The 15,252-nt window shown below is 44.3% G+C and overlaps 1 protein-coding gene across 1 annotated transcript in view; it reads right to left on the bottom strand.

The window, feature by feature from the left end:
- Window positions 1–326: 326 nt before the first annotated feature.
- Window positions 327–15,252, bottom strand: part of MCMBP (minichromosome maintenance complex binding protein) — a 34,319-nt gene continuing 19,393 nt past the window's right edge. Inside the window, exons 13-16 of the mRNA XM_063434118.1 lie at window positions 13,983–14,116; window positions 7,932–8,096; window positions 5,838–5,926; window positions 327–692 (exon numbers count right to left, since the gene is read on the bottom strand). Of these exons, the coding sequence (XP_063290188.1) occupies window positions 566–692; window positions 5,838–5,926; window positions 7,932–8,096; window positions 13,983–14,116 (515 nt within the window). The 3' untranslated portion in view covers window positions 327–565. The remainder of the gene's footprint in view (window positions 693–5,837; window positions 5,927–7,931; window positions 8,097–13,982; window positions 14,117–15,252) is intronic.

Below are 15,252 nucleotides of genomic sequence, written 5' to 3'. Positions count from 1 at the left end.
TAATTTAGACTGTCTGTTGTGAAATAATGCAATGAAAAAGAGTACTCGCTTGGTAATACTGTTGAATTATTGCGAGTCCTACTCCTCCATTGGCTTGCTTTATCGCTAAGAATTTTCTTGCCATATAAATTATCGGGTACTGTCAAAGGGATCATTCTGAACAAATACAACCACTTTGCTGCAGCATTGCAAACTGGGTCAATTCATTAAATGAAGGAATCTGACATCCATAAAGCACACAGCCCTGTGCTGATTCTGAGCATTCGTTAGACTATATTTAAAAAAAAAAAAAGTGAAGCCCACCATAAGCAATAATAGGACGTGTGTAATATAAACAAAACATTTATTTTTTTGGTATCAAAAATATGTCCAGCAAATAAAGCACTGGTTAGGATTTAGAATGTTTAAAAGAAAACAATTCTTCCAGAATGAGTCTGGTTTCAGTCATTTGCCCATCTGTCTCAGTTTATAGCAAAGCAATGTGGACCCACAAAAATAAGCCTTCCGTCCTATCTAAAATGTATTATGGAGGGAGGATTCCCTATTACAAAAGGAGAGCATCTAATCAGATTTCATTCCCATTCAGATAGGTCTTTTCCTGAAGTCGAGCTTTCCGTTGCTGCTCCAGCTGTTTTGCTCGGAGCCACGAGTCTCGGGATAGTGTGGTCAGACCAACGCTAAGCGACACCAACCTGTAGGAGACAGAACCGATTATCAGCAGGACATGAGCTAGAGTAAACATACAAATAATCCAAACCGATTCTGTAAAAGCTTGACAGGATCCAGACTGTGCTCCGCTAGATGTGAGCATTCCCAGAGAGCTCAGCAAAAGGCTGCAGTTTAACTTGCTGAATAATACAGGGATCGGACCAGCCACATATAGAGTAACATTTAAACCTTGTATTACAATTAGCTGGTAGAGTTTAACACACTTGTAAACAAGGCCGAACTAAATGAACTGTATAGATTTCCCAATCCTGTCAATCAGCTCAGCTACTTTAGCCTAAAATCTGCAATTCCATGAATTCCTGCTTTGTAAATTTACACACATTCAACCAAATCTGGTGGATTCATTCCCTGTGCCATTAGGTGACAGCCGTAGGGCCACATTTACATTCCTTAAAGGCACATGATATGCCCCCAGACCATTCCAGCACATTGAAGTGGTCTGAGTCTGTCCCCTTAACCCTGCACTCCTAAGTTACTGCAATAATTACATTGCAGAGTTAACTCCACCTCTAGTGGCTGTCTACCATACGGTCTCAAAGGCAACATAATCAACCTGGCAAATTTCAATGTGAAAAAACTGAAAAATGGAACATGCTATATTAGACCCCGTAACTTCCCAAAACACCATAAAACGTGTACAAAACAAATATAAATGGTAGGACTAGATAGTGACACAAGTGGATTGCTCTAAAACACCCGTGTAGGATCCCCTATACCGACACTGTAAAAATACATACAAAATAAGCACAATGGATGGAGCAATATTAGTCCTCTCTTCTCAATTGGGATTCTGTGGAGACAGAGGGGTACACACAATAGTGCAGGCAGCTATTGACAGGTATAATATGGGCAGTAAATGGAAACACTCACAGATTTTAGAGCCAATTGGGCCTGGCTCTGGTTTCAAAGGCTTCAGGATCTCTTAGGGTTGATCCAAATCCCTCTGTAGATGTTCTGGATTCTCAGGGTTGCTTTCGTATTCCACCAAAATCAGCAAGGGATTCAGTATGGTTATAAGTAAAATAGCATTTATTGGTACATGGTAAAAAATATAAGTAGTAAAGATAAGTATAAGATAATAGCCAAAACGCGTTTCGCCTCTGTGGCTTCTTCAGTTGGCTGTATGTCTGTGTCTCTGTGTGCCTTTAAACGCCAGTTTCGCGGTCTTTTTAAGGCGTGGAACGCACCATGCGTTCCATCTTCCAATCTTCAGTTGCTTCCTGGTTCCGGACATGTGATCGGTCACGTGGTGTGGTCTTTTCGTGTGTGGAATGCACCATGCGTTCCATTGCTCGATCGGTGTTTCCTGTTTCACTTCCTGGTTCCGATCGTGTAAAACATCACGTGTTCCGCCGTGGATGGAAGGCAATATGCATTCCACATAGAGGGGCAGCTTTCTTCTTTGATAATAAAGTCCTTTCCCATAAATGGGAAAGGACTTTATTATCAAAGAAGAAAGCTGCTCCTCTATGTGGAACGCATATTGCGTTCCATCCATAAATGGGAAAGGACTTTATTATCAAAGAAGAAAGCTGCCCCTCTATGTGGAACGCATATTGCGTTCCATCCATAAATGGGAAAGGACTTTATTATCAAAGAAGAAAGCTGCCCCTCTATGTGGAACGCATATTGCGTTCCATCCACGGCGGAACACGTGATGTTTTACACGATCGGAACCAGGAAGTGAAACAGGAAACACCGATCGAGCAATGGAACGCATGGTGCGTTCCACACACGAAAAGACCACACCACGTGACCGATCACATGTCCGGAACCAGGAAGCAACTGAAGATTGGAAGATGGAACGCATGGTGCGTTCCACGCGTTAAAAAGACCGCGAAACTGGCGTTTAAAGGCACACAGAGACACACAGCCAACTGAAGAAGCCACAGAGGCGAAACGCGTTTTGGCCATTATCTTATACTTATCTTTACTACTTATATTTTTTACCATGTACCAATAAATGCTATTTTACTTATAACCATACTGAATCCCTTGCTGATTTTGGTGGAATACGAAAGCAACCCTGAGAATCCAGAACATCTACAGAGGGATTTGGATCAACCCTAAGAGATCCTGAAGCCTTTGAAACCAGAGCCAGGCCCAATTGGCTCTAAAATCTGTGAGTGTTTCCATTTACTGCCCATATTATACCTGTCAATAGCTGCCTGCGCTATTGTGTGTACCCCTCTGTCTCCACAGAATCCCAATTGAGAAGAGAGGACTAATATTGCTCCATCCATTGTGCTTATTTTGTACCATAAAACGTGTACATAGGGGGTACTGTTTTACACGTGAGACATCGCTGAATACAAATGTGTATTATTGCAATAAAAGAAACCGTATTATGACATTCACAGTTAGAATGTCACGTAGAACTAAAAAAAAAAAAAAAAGTATCCTCCTATTTTTTATATTTTATTCATATTATGTTTCATAGCTAAATATTTAATGTTAAATGAAAGCCGTGTTTCCCCTGAATAAAATGCTATATAATAAGTGTGAATGCACATAATATGAAAGAGGTGAATTACGGTTGAACTGACATGTAGCGCAAATTCCAGGTTTTGTTTACATATTATTTTGATCACAACATGTACATTTGGCTCAGTCTTTAACCCCTTAAGACCGCAGCCAAATGTACAAGTTGTGAACCAAAAAAAATGTAAACAAACCACAGATTTTGACTCTGTCTGTTCAACAATAATTTACCTCTTTCATATTAAATGCACCCACACTTATTATATATCATTTTATTCAGGGGAAACAGGGCTTTCATTTAACATCAAATATTTAGGTATGGAACATAACGTAATATGAATGCAATATTAAAAAAATGAGAACGATTTTTTTACATTTTCTTAGTTCTATGTGACATTCTAACTGTGAATGTCATAATACTGTTTGCTTTTACTGCAATAAAATACACATTTGTATTCAGCGATGTCTCACGTGTAAAACAGTACCCCCTATGTACAGGTTTTATGGTGTTTTGGGAAGTTACAGGGTCAAATAAAGCATGTTACACTTTTCAGTTTTTTCACATTGAAATTCGCCAGATTGGTTACGTTGCCTTTGAGACTGTATGGTAGCCCAGGAATGAGAATTACCCCCATGATGGCATACCATTTGCAAAAGTAGACAACCCAAGGTATTGCAAATGGGGTATGTTCAGTCTTTTTTAGTAGCCACTTGGTCACAAACACTAGCCAAAGTTAACGTTAATATTTGTTTGTGTGTGAAAAATGCAAAAAACTAATTTGAAAGCCAATTTTGGCCAGTGTTTGTGACTAAGTGGCTACTAAAAAAGACTGGACATACCCCATTTGCAATACCTTGGGTTGTCTTCTTTTGCAAATGGTATGCCATCATGGGGGTAATTCTCATTCCTGGGCTACCATACAGTCTCAAAGGCAACGTAACCAATCTGGCGAATTTCATTGTGAAAAAACTGAAACGCAAGCCTTATATTTGACTCTAACTTTTGAAAACACCATAAAACCTGTACATGAGGGGTAATGTTATACTCAGGAGACTTTGCTGAACACAAATAGTTGTGTTTCAAAACAGTAAAAAGTATTACAGCAAACATATTGTCAGTGTAAGTGCCGTTTGTGTGCGAAAAATGCAATAAATTTCACTTTCCCTGACGATATCATCGTTGTAATACATTTTACGGTTTTGAAACACAAATATTTGTGTACAGTGATGTCTCCCGAGTAAAACAGTACCCCCCATGTACAGGTTTTATGGTGTCTTGGAAAGTTATAGGGTTAAATATAGTGCTAGCAAATTAAATTCCCTATACTTTCGGCCTGGGTTGTTAGGCAGGTCCCGCAAATTGTAATTAATAAAAGGACCTAATTATGTAAAATTATTACATAAATATATGTGTAAAATTATTATATATACACGTGTGTGTATATGTATAATTTTTTTACAATTATTTTTATTTATATATAGGTATACATTTAGTGATGTATACGTATATACATATATTATTTTGATATCTATATATATAATATCAAAATACAGTTAGAACGAAATTACACATATATATTTTTATTTATTTACATTTTTTTATTATAAAATATATATAATTATGTATATATTTAAATATCCTTCTACGTGTAAGTGTGTATAAATATATATATATATATATATATATATATAAATAAATAAATGATCTAAGTATATTTTATTTTTAACTTTAAGGGGTTAAGAGGGGAGGAGAGGGGCAGAGACAGTGTCAGCCAGTGATTTTACATCACTGGCTGACACACAGGATCAGTGATCACAGTGACTGGCTGTCACTGTGGTCACCTCCTGCAGATTGCGGTAATTGGCCACAGTGGGAGTGCCTGGGTGGCCAGGCATGCCCCCCACCGCGATCTGCAGGGGGATCCTGCCTGCAGTTACTATGGGTCAGCCAATAGGCTGGCCCATAGTAACCTCTGATCGCAGTGACAGGCTGTCACTGCGATCAGATCGCAGGGAGAGGCTGTCTCTGCATTCAGATCGCAGTGACAGCCTCTCACTGCGATCATATTCTGCAGATCGCGGTCACAGACCGCAGGGGGACTGCCTGGGTGGCCAGGCATGTCCCCCGACCGCGATCTGCTGAGTGAAAATGCCGCGGCTCCATGTGTCAGCCGATTTTAAAATCGGCTGACACATGGTAAATACCGATCGCAGTGACAGCCTGTCACTGCGATCGGAAGCTGCAGACCGCGGTCCCCAGGCACAGGGGGGCTGCCTGGGGGGCCAGGCATGCCCCCCGACCGCGATCTGCAGCAGCCATGTGCCGCCGGCCACGTGGGGGGTAAGACCGCCCAGGACGTTCCATGCCGTCCTGCGGCGTTTAGAGCCAGCCAATTAAGGACGGCATGGAACGTCCTGCGGTCTTAAGGGGTTAAGGAGGTTGTCCTAAACGCATGCTTTCCCCAACTCTGGCCCTCCAGATGTTGCTGAACTACAACTCCCATGATTCTCAGCCCATTTCATTCATAGGATCGTGGGAGTTGTAGTTCAGCAACATCTGGAGGGCCGGAGTTTGGGAAAGCCTGTAAGCAATCAGTGTTTTGTATGGAAGAATTAAGCATACAGACCTGGCTACAACCAACAACCGATGCAGATCATCAGCATTCATACTCTGTGGATCATTCTTGCGCATCTCCACAAAGTCATCTTCAACGGCCTGCAAAATGTAGAGTGTCAGTGTAACAGTTAGGTATGCGATAGAATCAATCGCTGTTCAGTAGGCTTACTCCAGTTCATGTAGCACACTGCCCTGATCATAGTATTAAAAAGTTCAATGGATCCAAAGTTACATTCCTAGATTACTTTTGGCAAACACAAGGTCTGGATTTGCTTTATGTATGACCATCTTATACAAGATAACTACACACCCCACTTCATTAGCTATTTGTTATTAATATATCTCCCATCACCCTTTTTGCAGATTTGATTTGTACTTTTGAAAGATTTTGAAATCCATGGTATGGGGTACAACAGACTGATTAGGTGCTCTTACATGGTGTATTTTTTTGCTGACTGCGCAGGATAACGTTGTGGCGAAGCCAACCTCGCCACCATGAACTGGAGAAGCCTGGTTGCCCGCCTGCTGCCTTTGGACTATGGCCCTGGGAGATTGGGCCCTTTAAAAAAAACTTATTCGGCCCTAACAGAGTGCATGTCACTCATTCTGGCCCTTTAAATACAGTGGGGCCATTCGGTACTTGCCCTGTGTGAGCGGTGATACCCCAGATAGCTATGCCATATAATGAAAGACTATGGGAAAGACTTTAGCTCCATGGCAATTGAACTGTATGTGTGTGGTCTGAGCGCCATTCAATAATATGCGCTCAGACCTAAGTTATCTGGGGATATGTTGCATGACTTTAATTTATGTAATAAATGTAACCGTGTGTATTTTATGTCTTTTTGCAACCATGTGCTCAATGGAGTCTGTCTCTGTCCTGGGAGGTAATTGGATTACTTCTCCATTGTCTCCAGGAGAGAGGGCTCTGTAAAACCGGTCTGAGCCGGAAAGCCATGCTGGCAGGGGTTTTAAAAGATACTTTACTAACTTTTGAACCCCTGGTCTGATGCATGCCATTTTTTAATATGTTGTTCCCCTGAATGGATTGATTGTGGATATGTATTTTTATGTGAATGTGATGTATGGTTTTAGAGTTATGAGAGTTGGGTAGAAAGTATATTTTAACTGTATGTGTAATTGAGTTTCCTCTCAGGATAAGGGGAGGGAATATGTGGGATGTAACTGTGATGTGATTGGTTGTTTTATACCTCCCTGTGGGCTGACCTGTATTTGCAACAACTGTAATAAAAACCGGGCTGGGAGTGCCAGCCTCAGATTCTGCTTGACCCTCAAACCGATGTGTTGTCTCGTTTTTGGGGGAATTGGATTGTATGCCGACCTTCAGGAGTGTAAGCAGATTGTATGCTTTTCCTGTTCGGCTGATTCCAGGGTTCGTGTGTTTCCAGTTCGGGAGTTGGTGAATTCGTACAGATTGCAGTTCGGGAGATTGGTGCTTGCAGTAGCTGCTGGTCTATGGAAAAGGGGATTATCGCCTAAACGGTTTTTATCCCCTTCTGAGCAAAACGGTCCGTTACAAACGTTAAGGGTTTAAGTACTACAGAACATTTATTTTATTATTTATAGAGCGCATATGTTATAGGGACATTCCACTTCCCAAATAGAAAATACAATCACTATTTAGTTGACATACCCAAAAGAAAACATGCGTTCATTTAATTGTGCATTTCTTCATTGAGGGTATATCTAAACAAAGCTTCCAAAATCTGCTGATCTGCAGCCTTTACAAGCCCATCCTTCTAACCCCGCCCAGACTTTGTGACTGTCCAATCACAGACTTCCCAATGCAGCTCAATGAGAAGTCTTTGCAAGGCAGGTGCTCTGGGCAAAAGCTGCCTCTTGGGTTTATCTCCACTGAGCTAAACAAACCAGGAAGTAACCAGACCAGTTATCTGATTGACAGCCAGGGTGTTGTAACAAGGTTGATTTATAAAAGTGGCAATTATTGAAAACTTCTCACATATTACAGCAGGATGAAGTGCTTTAGATGTTTGGAGTGTCCCTTTAAAATCCACTCAGTGGTACCCTGTGATGGAGTGACATCCTGGTATCCCTGCCCTGAATTTCCCCAATCTAGGAATACCTTGGTAACCTCTTCCGAAATGCTGTAATCCAGAAATCGGAGTAGGCTCAGGTAGATGCGGAACTTGTTGAGCAGGGAAGGTAGTGATGCAGTAAGCAGAGCCGCCACATACTGTTCTATGCTGGGTGGGGCAGTTTGTGGCTGCAGAAGGACTTGGCAATCTGACTGAGAAGGTAGGAATAAAAAAAAAATTAAAAAATACTCCATGTTAACACTTTATTAGACATATCATGCATTTCATTTTATCACAGGACAGGAGGCTTCATATTTTGCATAACTTTCTTTACTTTATGCCTCCAGCAGCACAAGTCAATCAATAAACCAATCAGTAACCACCAGTGCTTTATATATGGATGTGATGCCTGACACACGACTTCCTCTTTCTTTGCTGCTTCCAGCCAAGGCCCAGGTCAGAGTAATTTGCTCCAAACTTTTATTCATTGATGTAGCGATTATGCTTTATAGGAACATATTGTTTATCCCCCTGTTTTACCCTTGATTAATGTTTACATCTCCTTGCTGACCCTTTTTCCCTTCCTGTCACTTTACCAGCGCTTACCCGCGGGCCGTGCGGCATGTTTATGGCGGCCATCTTTAATCTCGCAAGATTCTCGGTGGCCATCTTTTTTCATTAAAGGGCCAGTTCACTCGTACACTCCCTTGAGTGACCCTTATAAGGATATAACCCCGTCTCCATTTGGGCATCATTGTTCATGATACATGTGTGGGTGCATATGATTGAATATATTATAGGAGTTACCCCCCTACGCTGGGTGACCCCCAAGCGAGTCTGGCACCAGTCCTAAGTGGCATACATATTCAGGGGTGACCCCCCCCCTTACAGACGGGGTGACCCCCTGCACCGTGCTAGGGCTTATACCCACAGAGTACACTACCACTGTATGCACAGACCACAGGTCGCTATAAGTTTATGTATTACGGCACCTCCATGCTACAACTGGGGTGATCCGTACACCGCCTTACCAATGTTGGAAAGAGGGACTCACAGTGTTGCCAAACCTCCACAGTACTATTCCATATAAGGGTGAACCCCTCGGATTGCATACTGAGACTTCTACGCCTCCCATACACGGGCTGTGCCCCGACTTCACTGACCGCTCAGCCCAGTATTATTGAGGGTGACCCCCTCCTCAGACTATACTAGAGGTACTGATTTATTGACATTTGGGTGACCCCCAGTGTACGTGGAGACCCACTGGGTAGCAACAAGCGTACTACTGTACCTGACTACTATTCTGTCTTCCGCAGACCGAAAGAGTTTAACTCCAACATGTCGGACTCCCCTCAATCACCTTGTGCTGACTTTCGGTCAATGACTAATGCCGCCATGATGGCTTCAAGGGAATAAGCTCTTGCCAAGATGCTTGTACAAAACCCACCTGACATGGCGGGCGGGGTACCTCCACCACTGGAAATTGGAGGCACCGACATTAGGTAGTCTTCCCCCGGGAAGAGAAGGCCCCTCTTAAGCAAAGTCGTCAGAGCCCAGACCATTCGCACAACAGGTTCCATTGCCGGGAGATGGAGACTCCATGCGTCCCCTTTCTATGGAGATCATGGACAAATGGAGGGCAGAGGAGCCTCCCCTTGGAGGGGAAGAATGGCAGGATTTGCCTCAAGAGGACATGGACTGCACTCAAGGCAAAGAACGTGCAGGTCGTCCTGGCAGGAAAGGTCGGGGTGGAGCTACTACCGGCAGCTTAAGGACAGAGTTTTCCTTGATACACTGGGCACTACCATGTTCAACCCACGCACAATACGTCACCCGTGGTCCCCCGAATGGGGTTTGCCAGATCACCTGGCACAGTTTATCCACTTCTGGCTGAGGAAGCATATGGACAAGGAAGTCCGGCCAAGCTCTGGACCGAATGCCCACACCCCTACTACTGGACAAGATTGCCCTCACCCCGGAGTTCAATACCACGGTGGTGATATTTGTATTCCGCTCAGGCCAGGACCCGCAGAAGGGCATAGGAAACTGGCTTAAAGCGGTTCAAGACTAACTGCTGGATATGATTGGCCCCTGGCAGAAATATTCTAATGTGCGGACCTAGCCCAAGGCACACCTTTAAAAGGCTGATTATGTGAGGGAATGGGTGCAACGGGCAATATGCTCATTGGACAACACGAATGCGGCCAGGTGCGTGGAATGACGCAAACCGGCCCTGTTAAAAATGGTTTCCAGGACGCCTGGGTCCTCCAAATGATAGAGGTCCGCGATAGAATGCGCCAGTACTCCGGTCCAGGTCGAACGGTCACCACTGCGGGCAACGAAAGTCCGCATATAGTTCCGAGACAAGGAGAATCGAGCACTGTTCGCCAAAGGAGCCGTAGAGTTCGCTCCAGACGGTCAAGGCTTTTTCAGCAATATTGTTTGTGGTCAGAATGAAGACGGGAGACTATCGTCCAGTAATCTACTTACACCAACTCAATGGCTTTGTGGCGCACCGACATTTCAAGATGGAAGGTATCCATCTCCTCCTCAAACACAACTGGTTCACACAGTTGGATTTGACGAGCTCGTACCAATAAGTCCCCATGGCGCACGTAAATCGCTCCTGCCTTCGCTTCATCTGGGAAGACCGACCTTGCCAGTTCACATGTCTACCGTTCGGCCCAGCTCGGCCCCGTGGTGTTTCACGAAGCTTCTGACGCAGGTCATGGCACATTTGAGCGGACGGGGTATCTGCGGTCTCCTATACCTGGATGACTTGTTGATTTCTTGCGAGTACAGTTCCAAACTACAGTCGCAAACTAGGTTTATAATATTCCTGGAATTGTTGGATTTCGTAGTGAACAGAGAGAAGTCAGCTCTGTCCCCTCCCTGAGTGATTCAATTCCTCGGATGTGAAATATACTCCCAACTCATGCGTTTTACACCTCCCCGCATTAAAGATAGCGGCGATTCGGAAGGAGATCCAAAGGGTACTCCGGAAAGGCACCATACCTCTCCGGAAAGGCACCATACCTACTAACCTGGGTAGTCTGACTGTTCTCGTCTCCATCCAAGCGATTTTTCCAGGACCGCTTCATTACCATGCAAAGGCTGAAAGCCTACTATCTAAGAACCGGACACCCAAACGACCATCGGGTACAGATCTCCACAGAGGTACGGACAGAACTTCGTTGGTGGCTTCTTCACATGAAAGCCTGGAACGACAGGGCCATATTCAGTACTAATCCGGATTTCATCATGGAATCTGACATAAATCTCTGGGGAGCCCATTGCACTCATGCTTCCGTGGGAAACCCATGGTCGGAGGAGGAATCGGGTCTCCAGATCAACTGTCTGGAACTGATCGCAGGATCCTTTTGCGATCCGCAGTCTAGCCAAGAACATGTCCGACTGCAGCATTCTCCTACGCATGGACAACATCTCCGCGGTTCAATACATAAACCGCTTGGGCGGAGCACGGTCACGCGCACTGACTGAAACAAGGGCCATTTACAGTTTTTGCCTTCCCTGCAACTTTACTATCAAGGCGGAATACCGAACGGGGAATCAACAACCCCGTTGCGAACACGCAACTACCGAGGTACTACAGCTGGCCCCCAGATACACAGTGCGAGGAGAGACGGGTTTCTGCAACCATGGCCTCCTAGAGGAGCGTATGCGTTCCAACCGTTCTCAATGTTAGCAAGGGTACTCCATTGTCTCAGAGTAACCAAGACCTCAATGATTATCATCGGACCGTTGTAGAAGAGTCAAGCGTGGTTGTTGGCCCTAGTTCAGGATCACCCTCTTCTCCTCCCATCGTTTCCCCTTCGTCTAACAGACCAGAAAGGGGAACCGCATCCACTGATCCTGCAGGAGCATCCGGAGTTAGTGGCCTGGAGTTTTTCAGGGGAACCTGGACCGTCGAGAGACTATCACAGCCAGCTAGAGAGACCTTTTGTGGGACTCCTGGACACCAGGTACTCGACAGAATTACATATCAGCATGGAACACCTAGAGCCACTGGTGTATGGGAAGGGATTTAGATCCCTTTACAGCACCTATCACCACGGTGTTGAATTTCTCATCTTGCCTTTTCAGGGAAGGTTGATCATTTCGTTCCATTAACGTGATACGTTCTGCGATTTCGATAGCGCATGTTCTGATTCACGGCACTTTGATATGCCGCCTGTTGCAGGGTATCAAACTATCCAGACACCGGAGTAAAACAGTTTGTGGGACGTAGATTTTGTTCTTAGTTTCCTTCGGGATTGGCAAGACAACTCGGAACTGTCTCTCCGTCAACTGTCGGCCAAACTCACATTTATTTTATGTCTGGTATCTTTTCGTCGAGTTTCGGACGTTTGACGTAGACTGTTTCTTGGTATCACCGGAAGGAATGACCTTCATGGTGTCTCGGAGAACTAGCGGACTCCACATCCGTGTCTTACACCTTTTTTCCTACGTTACCCAGTCTCTGTGTAGTGAACGCGCTTACCCTGAGATTTACGCAATAATGACAACTTCTGGTCTCCTATACCTAACCTTCCAAAACCAGTTACCACTACCACTCTAGCTAGATGGGTTCGTTGGCTTTTATCTCTGGCGTGAGTGGACACGTGCTTGGGGCTCACTATTCCCTGCGCGGCCGCCTTTTCGGGCTTCTCGGCCGCTTCTCTATCCTATATTTTACGGTCGCCAGATTGGACGTGGGAAAACACTTTCTGCATATTTTCCTTTCGTCAGACTACACATGCATTTTTTTTGTGATTACCACAGCTTTAAAAATGCAAAATATGAAGCCTCCTGTCATGCGATAAGATTGTAGAATTTGCCAACGTAGTGTACCTATAATCTTAATAATGACAGGAGGCAAGTATTTTCCCTCCTTTTTTCTATGGGAAGTTTTGTTTCACCGATTCTTCCAATTGCTCAGTAATGTATTTTGTTTAGTTCATCTTATATTATGATCATATGAGGTTTTATATGGTAATATATGTCTATCATTGTTGTGTATATTTCATGATGTTAGGACTTTAGAAGATGCGTTATTTTATAAGAAGAAAAAAAAACGACCTTTCCGGTCGAAACGTTGCGTTGCATTCTGTCATAATAAATCTGCCTGCGGCTTGAAGTTGGAGTGCCTGTGAGTTTTTTCTATTTGGATTATTGTACTGGGATTGCTGGTCCTGCTCTGGAGCACCCTTGGCCGTTGGGACTGAGTGCGGTTTTCATCGCTTACTCTGCTCAATTTTATAATTTATATTAATATATAGTGACACTGGAATTCATGTGGACACCAGTCTATTTCCGTCACCTTTCACTTGTTTCTGTTCTTTTCAGTGTGATCTTCCCTGGCGGATGCTGTGCCGGACAAGCTGGAAGTTCTCGTTACGGATCAAGTTTGCGTTTTCCATGTTATTCGGGACTTTGGTTATGTTCCCTGACGTTGTTATAGACTGTTTTCGCATCAAAGAAAGAGGAAGTCATGTGTCTGTCAGGGCTTTATATATGGATGTGATACCGGTTACTAATTGGTTTAAAAAGTTTATTGATTGACTTGTGCTGCTGGAGACTTAAAGAAAGTTATGCAAAATACTCGCCTCCTGTCATTAAAATTAAGATTATAGGTACACTATGTGAGCATAATCTACAATTTATTGGGGGTATAGTTAAAACAGCTTGCAAAAGTTGCAGGTCACTTTGCTGCAGCCTTTGCATGCCTCCCCTCTTCCTCACACTTTCAATCTGTGCCAAGGAAATTACCAGGAGTGCGTTCACAGGCTCACTTTGACTTGGGGAGTAAAGTCTATCTGTGGAGCCAAGGAAATTGAGAAGATATCGGACAGCAAGGGAGATTATCTTGTGAGGGATTTCTGCAATTCTCTGTTTGGGTTCAAAATTTCAAAGTGTTCATAAGCAACTAAAAAAAAAAAAAAAAGATTTATCTTTATCACATTAAGAAATTCAAGTTTGAGAATCCAAACCTACTCAGAGGGAGCGTCACAAAGAAAATGTGATGAGAGCAGTTCATTAAGACAGTTAGCATGCAGCAGAGATCACAAGCCACAGTTACAGCCAAGAGCTTTACTTACCGGGAGAAGTGATCTGCCCTCAGAGGTGACAAGGACATTAATATTGCAAGGGAATTCCATCTGATGGTAACTGAAGTCATAATCCACCTTCTGCCAAGTGATCAGGTTGCCCAGAGCGGTCACATTGTGCACTCCTAATGGGTGAGAGGGACACATAAAAAGGTCCATCCAAAGCCAAGCCCCCCAAATTACATACCTATAAAACGCATTCACATCACAACCACCCACCCACCGTTATATCCACCCACCCACCATTCGTTATATCCACCCACCCACCATTCGTTATATCCAACCACCCACCATTCGTTATATCCAACCACCCACCATTCGTTATATCCAACCACCCACCCACCATTCGTTATATCCTTTTCCAAGGATACCTCCTCCCCTCGCCCTGTCTCGGTTGGAGTTCCCCAAAGCTCTGTCCTTGGTCCCCTTCTATTTTCTCTTTATACTGCCTCTCTTGGAAAACGAATTGCCTCTTTTGGATTCAACTACCACCTGTACGCTGATGACACTCAGATATACCTCTCCTCACCGGACCTCTCCCCGGCCGTCCGGCAACGTGTCACTGCTTGCCTCTCTTCCATCTCTGACTGGATGTCATCACGCTTTCTCAAACTTAACCTCTCTAAAACTGAACTCCTTGTCTTTCCTCCTTCTAATACTGATCCTCCTCTCTCACTCTCCCTTCAAGTCAGTGATATCCACATGAGTCCATCCCTACAAGCGCGCTGTCTTGGCGTCATACTTGACTCTGGTCTCACCTTTGAGTCTCACATCCAGTTTGTTGCCAAGTCCTGTAGGTTCCAACTCAAAAACAGCCCGCATCCGCCCCTTTCTTACGCAAGATGCTACCAAGGAGCTTGTCCATGCTCTAGTAATTTCCTGCATGGATTACTGTAACCCTCTCCTGATTGGTCTCCCCAAAAGCCGTACTGCCCCGCTACAGTCTGTAATGAATGCTGCAGCTAGACTGATTTTCCTATCCAGTCGGTCCTCTCACACCTCGCCCCTCTGCCAGTCCTTACATTGGCTCCCTGTATCCTATAGGAGTCAATTCAAAGTGCTAACCCATACATTTAAAGCACTGAACAATTCCAGCCCCTCTTATATATCTCTTCACTGATCCAGAGGTATGCCCCTCCTCGTACCCTCCGCTCTGCCCGCGACCACCTCCTGACCGCTGCTCGCACCCGTACGGTCAACTCACGCTTGCAGGATCTCTCACGGGCGGCTCCTCTCCTATGGAATAACTTGCCTACTGCCA

This window comes from Pelobates fuscus, chromosome 10, assembly GCF_036172605.1.
Source record: "Pelobates fuscus isolate aPelFus1 chromosome 10, aPelFus1.pri, whole genome shotgun sequence".
NCBI lineage: Eukaryota > Metazoa > Chordata > Amphibia > Anura > Pelobatidae > Pelobates > Pelobates fuscus.
This window is presented reverse-complemented; position numbering and strand designations above follow the sequence as displayed.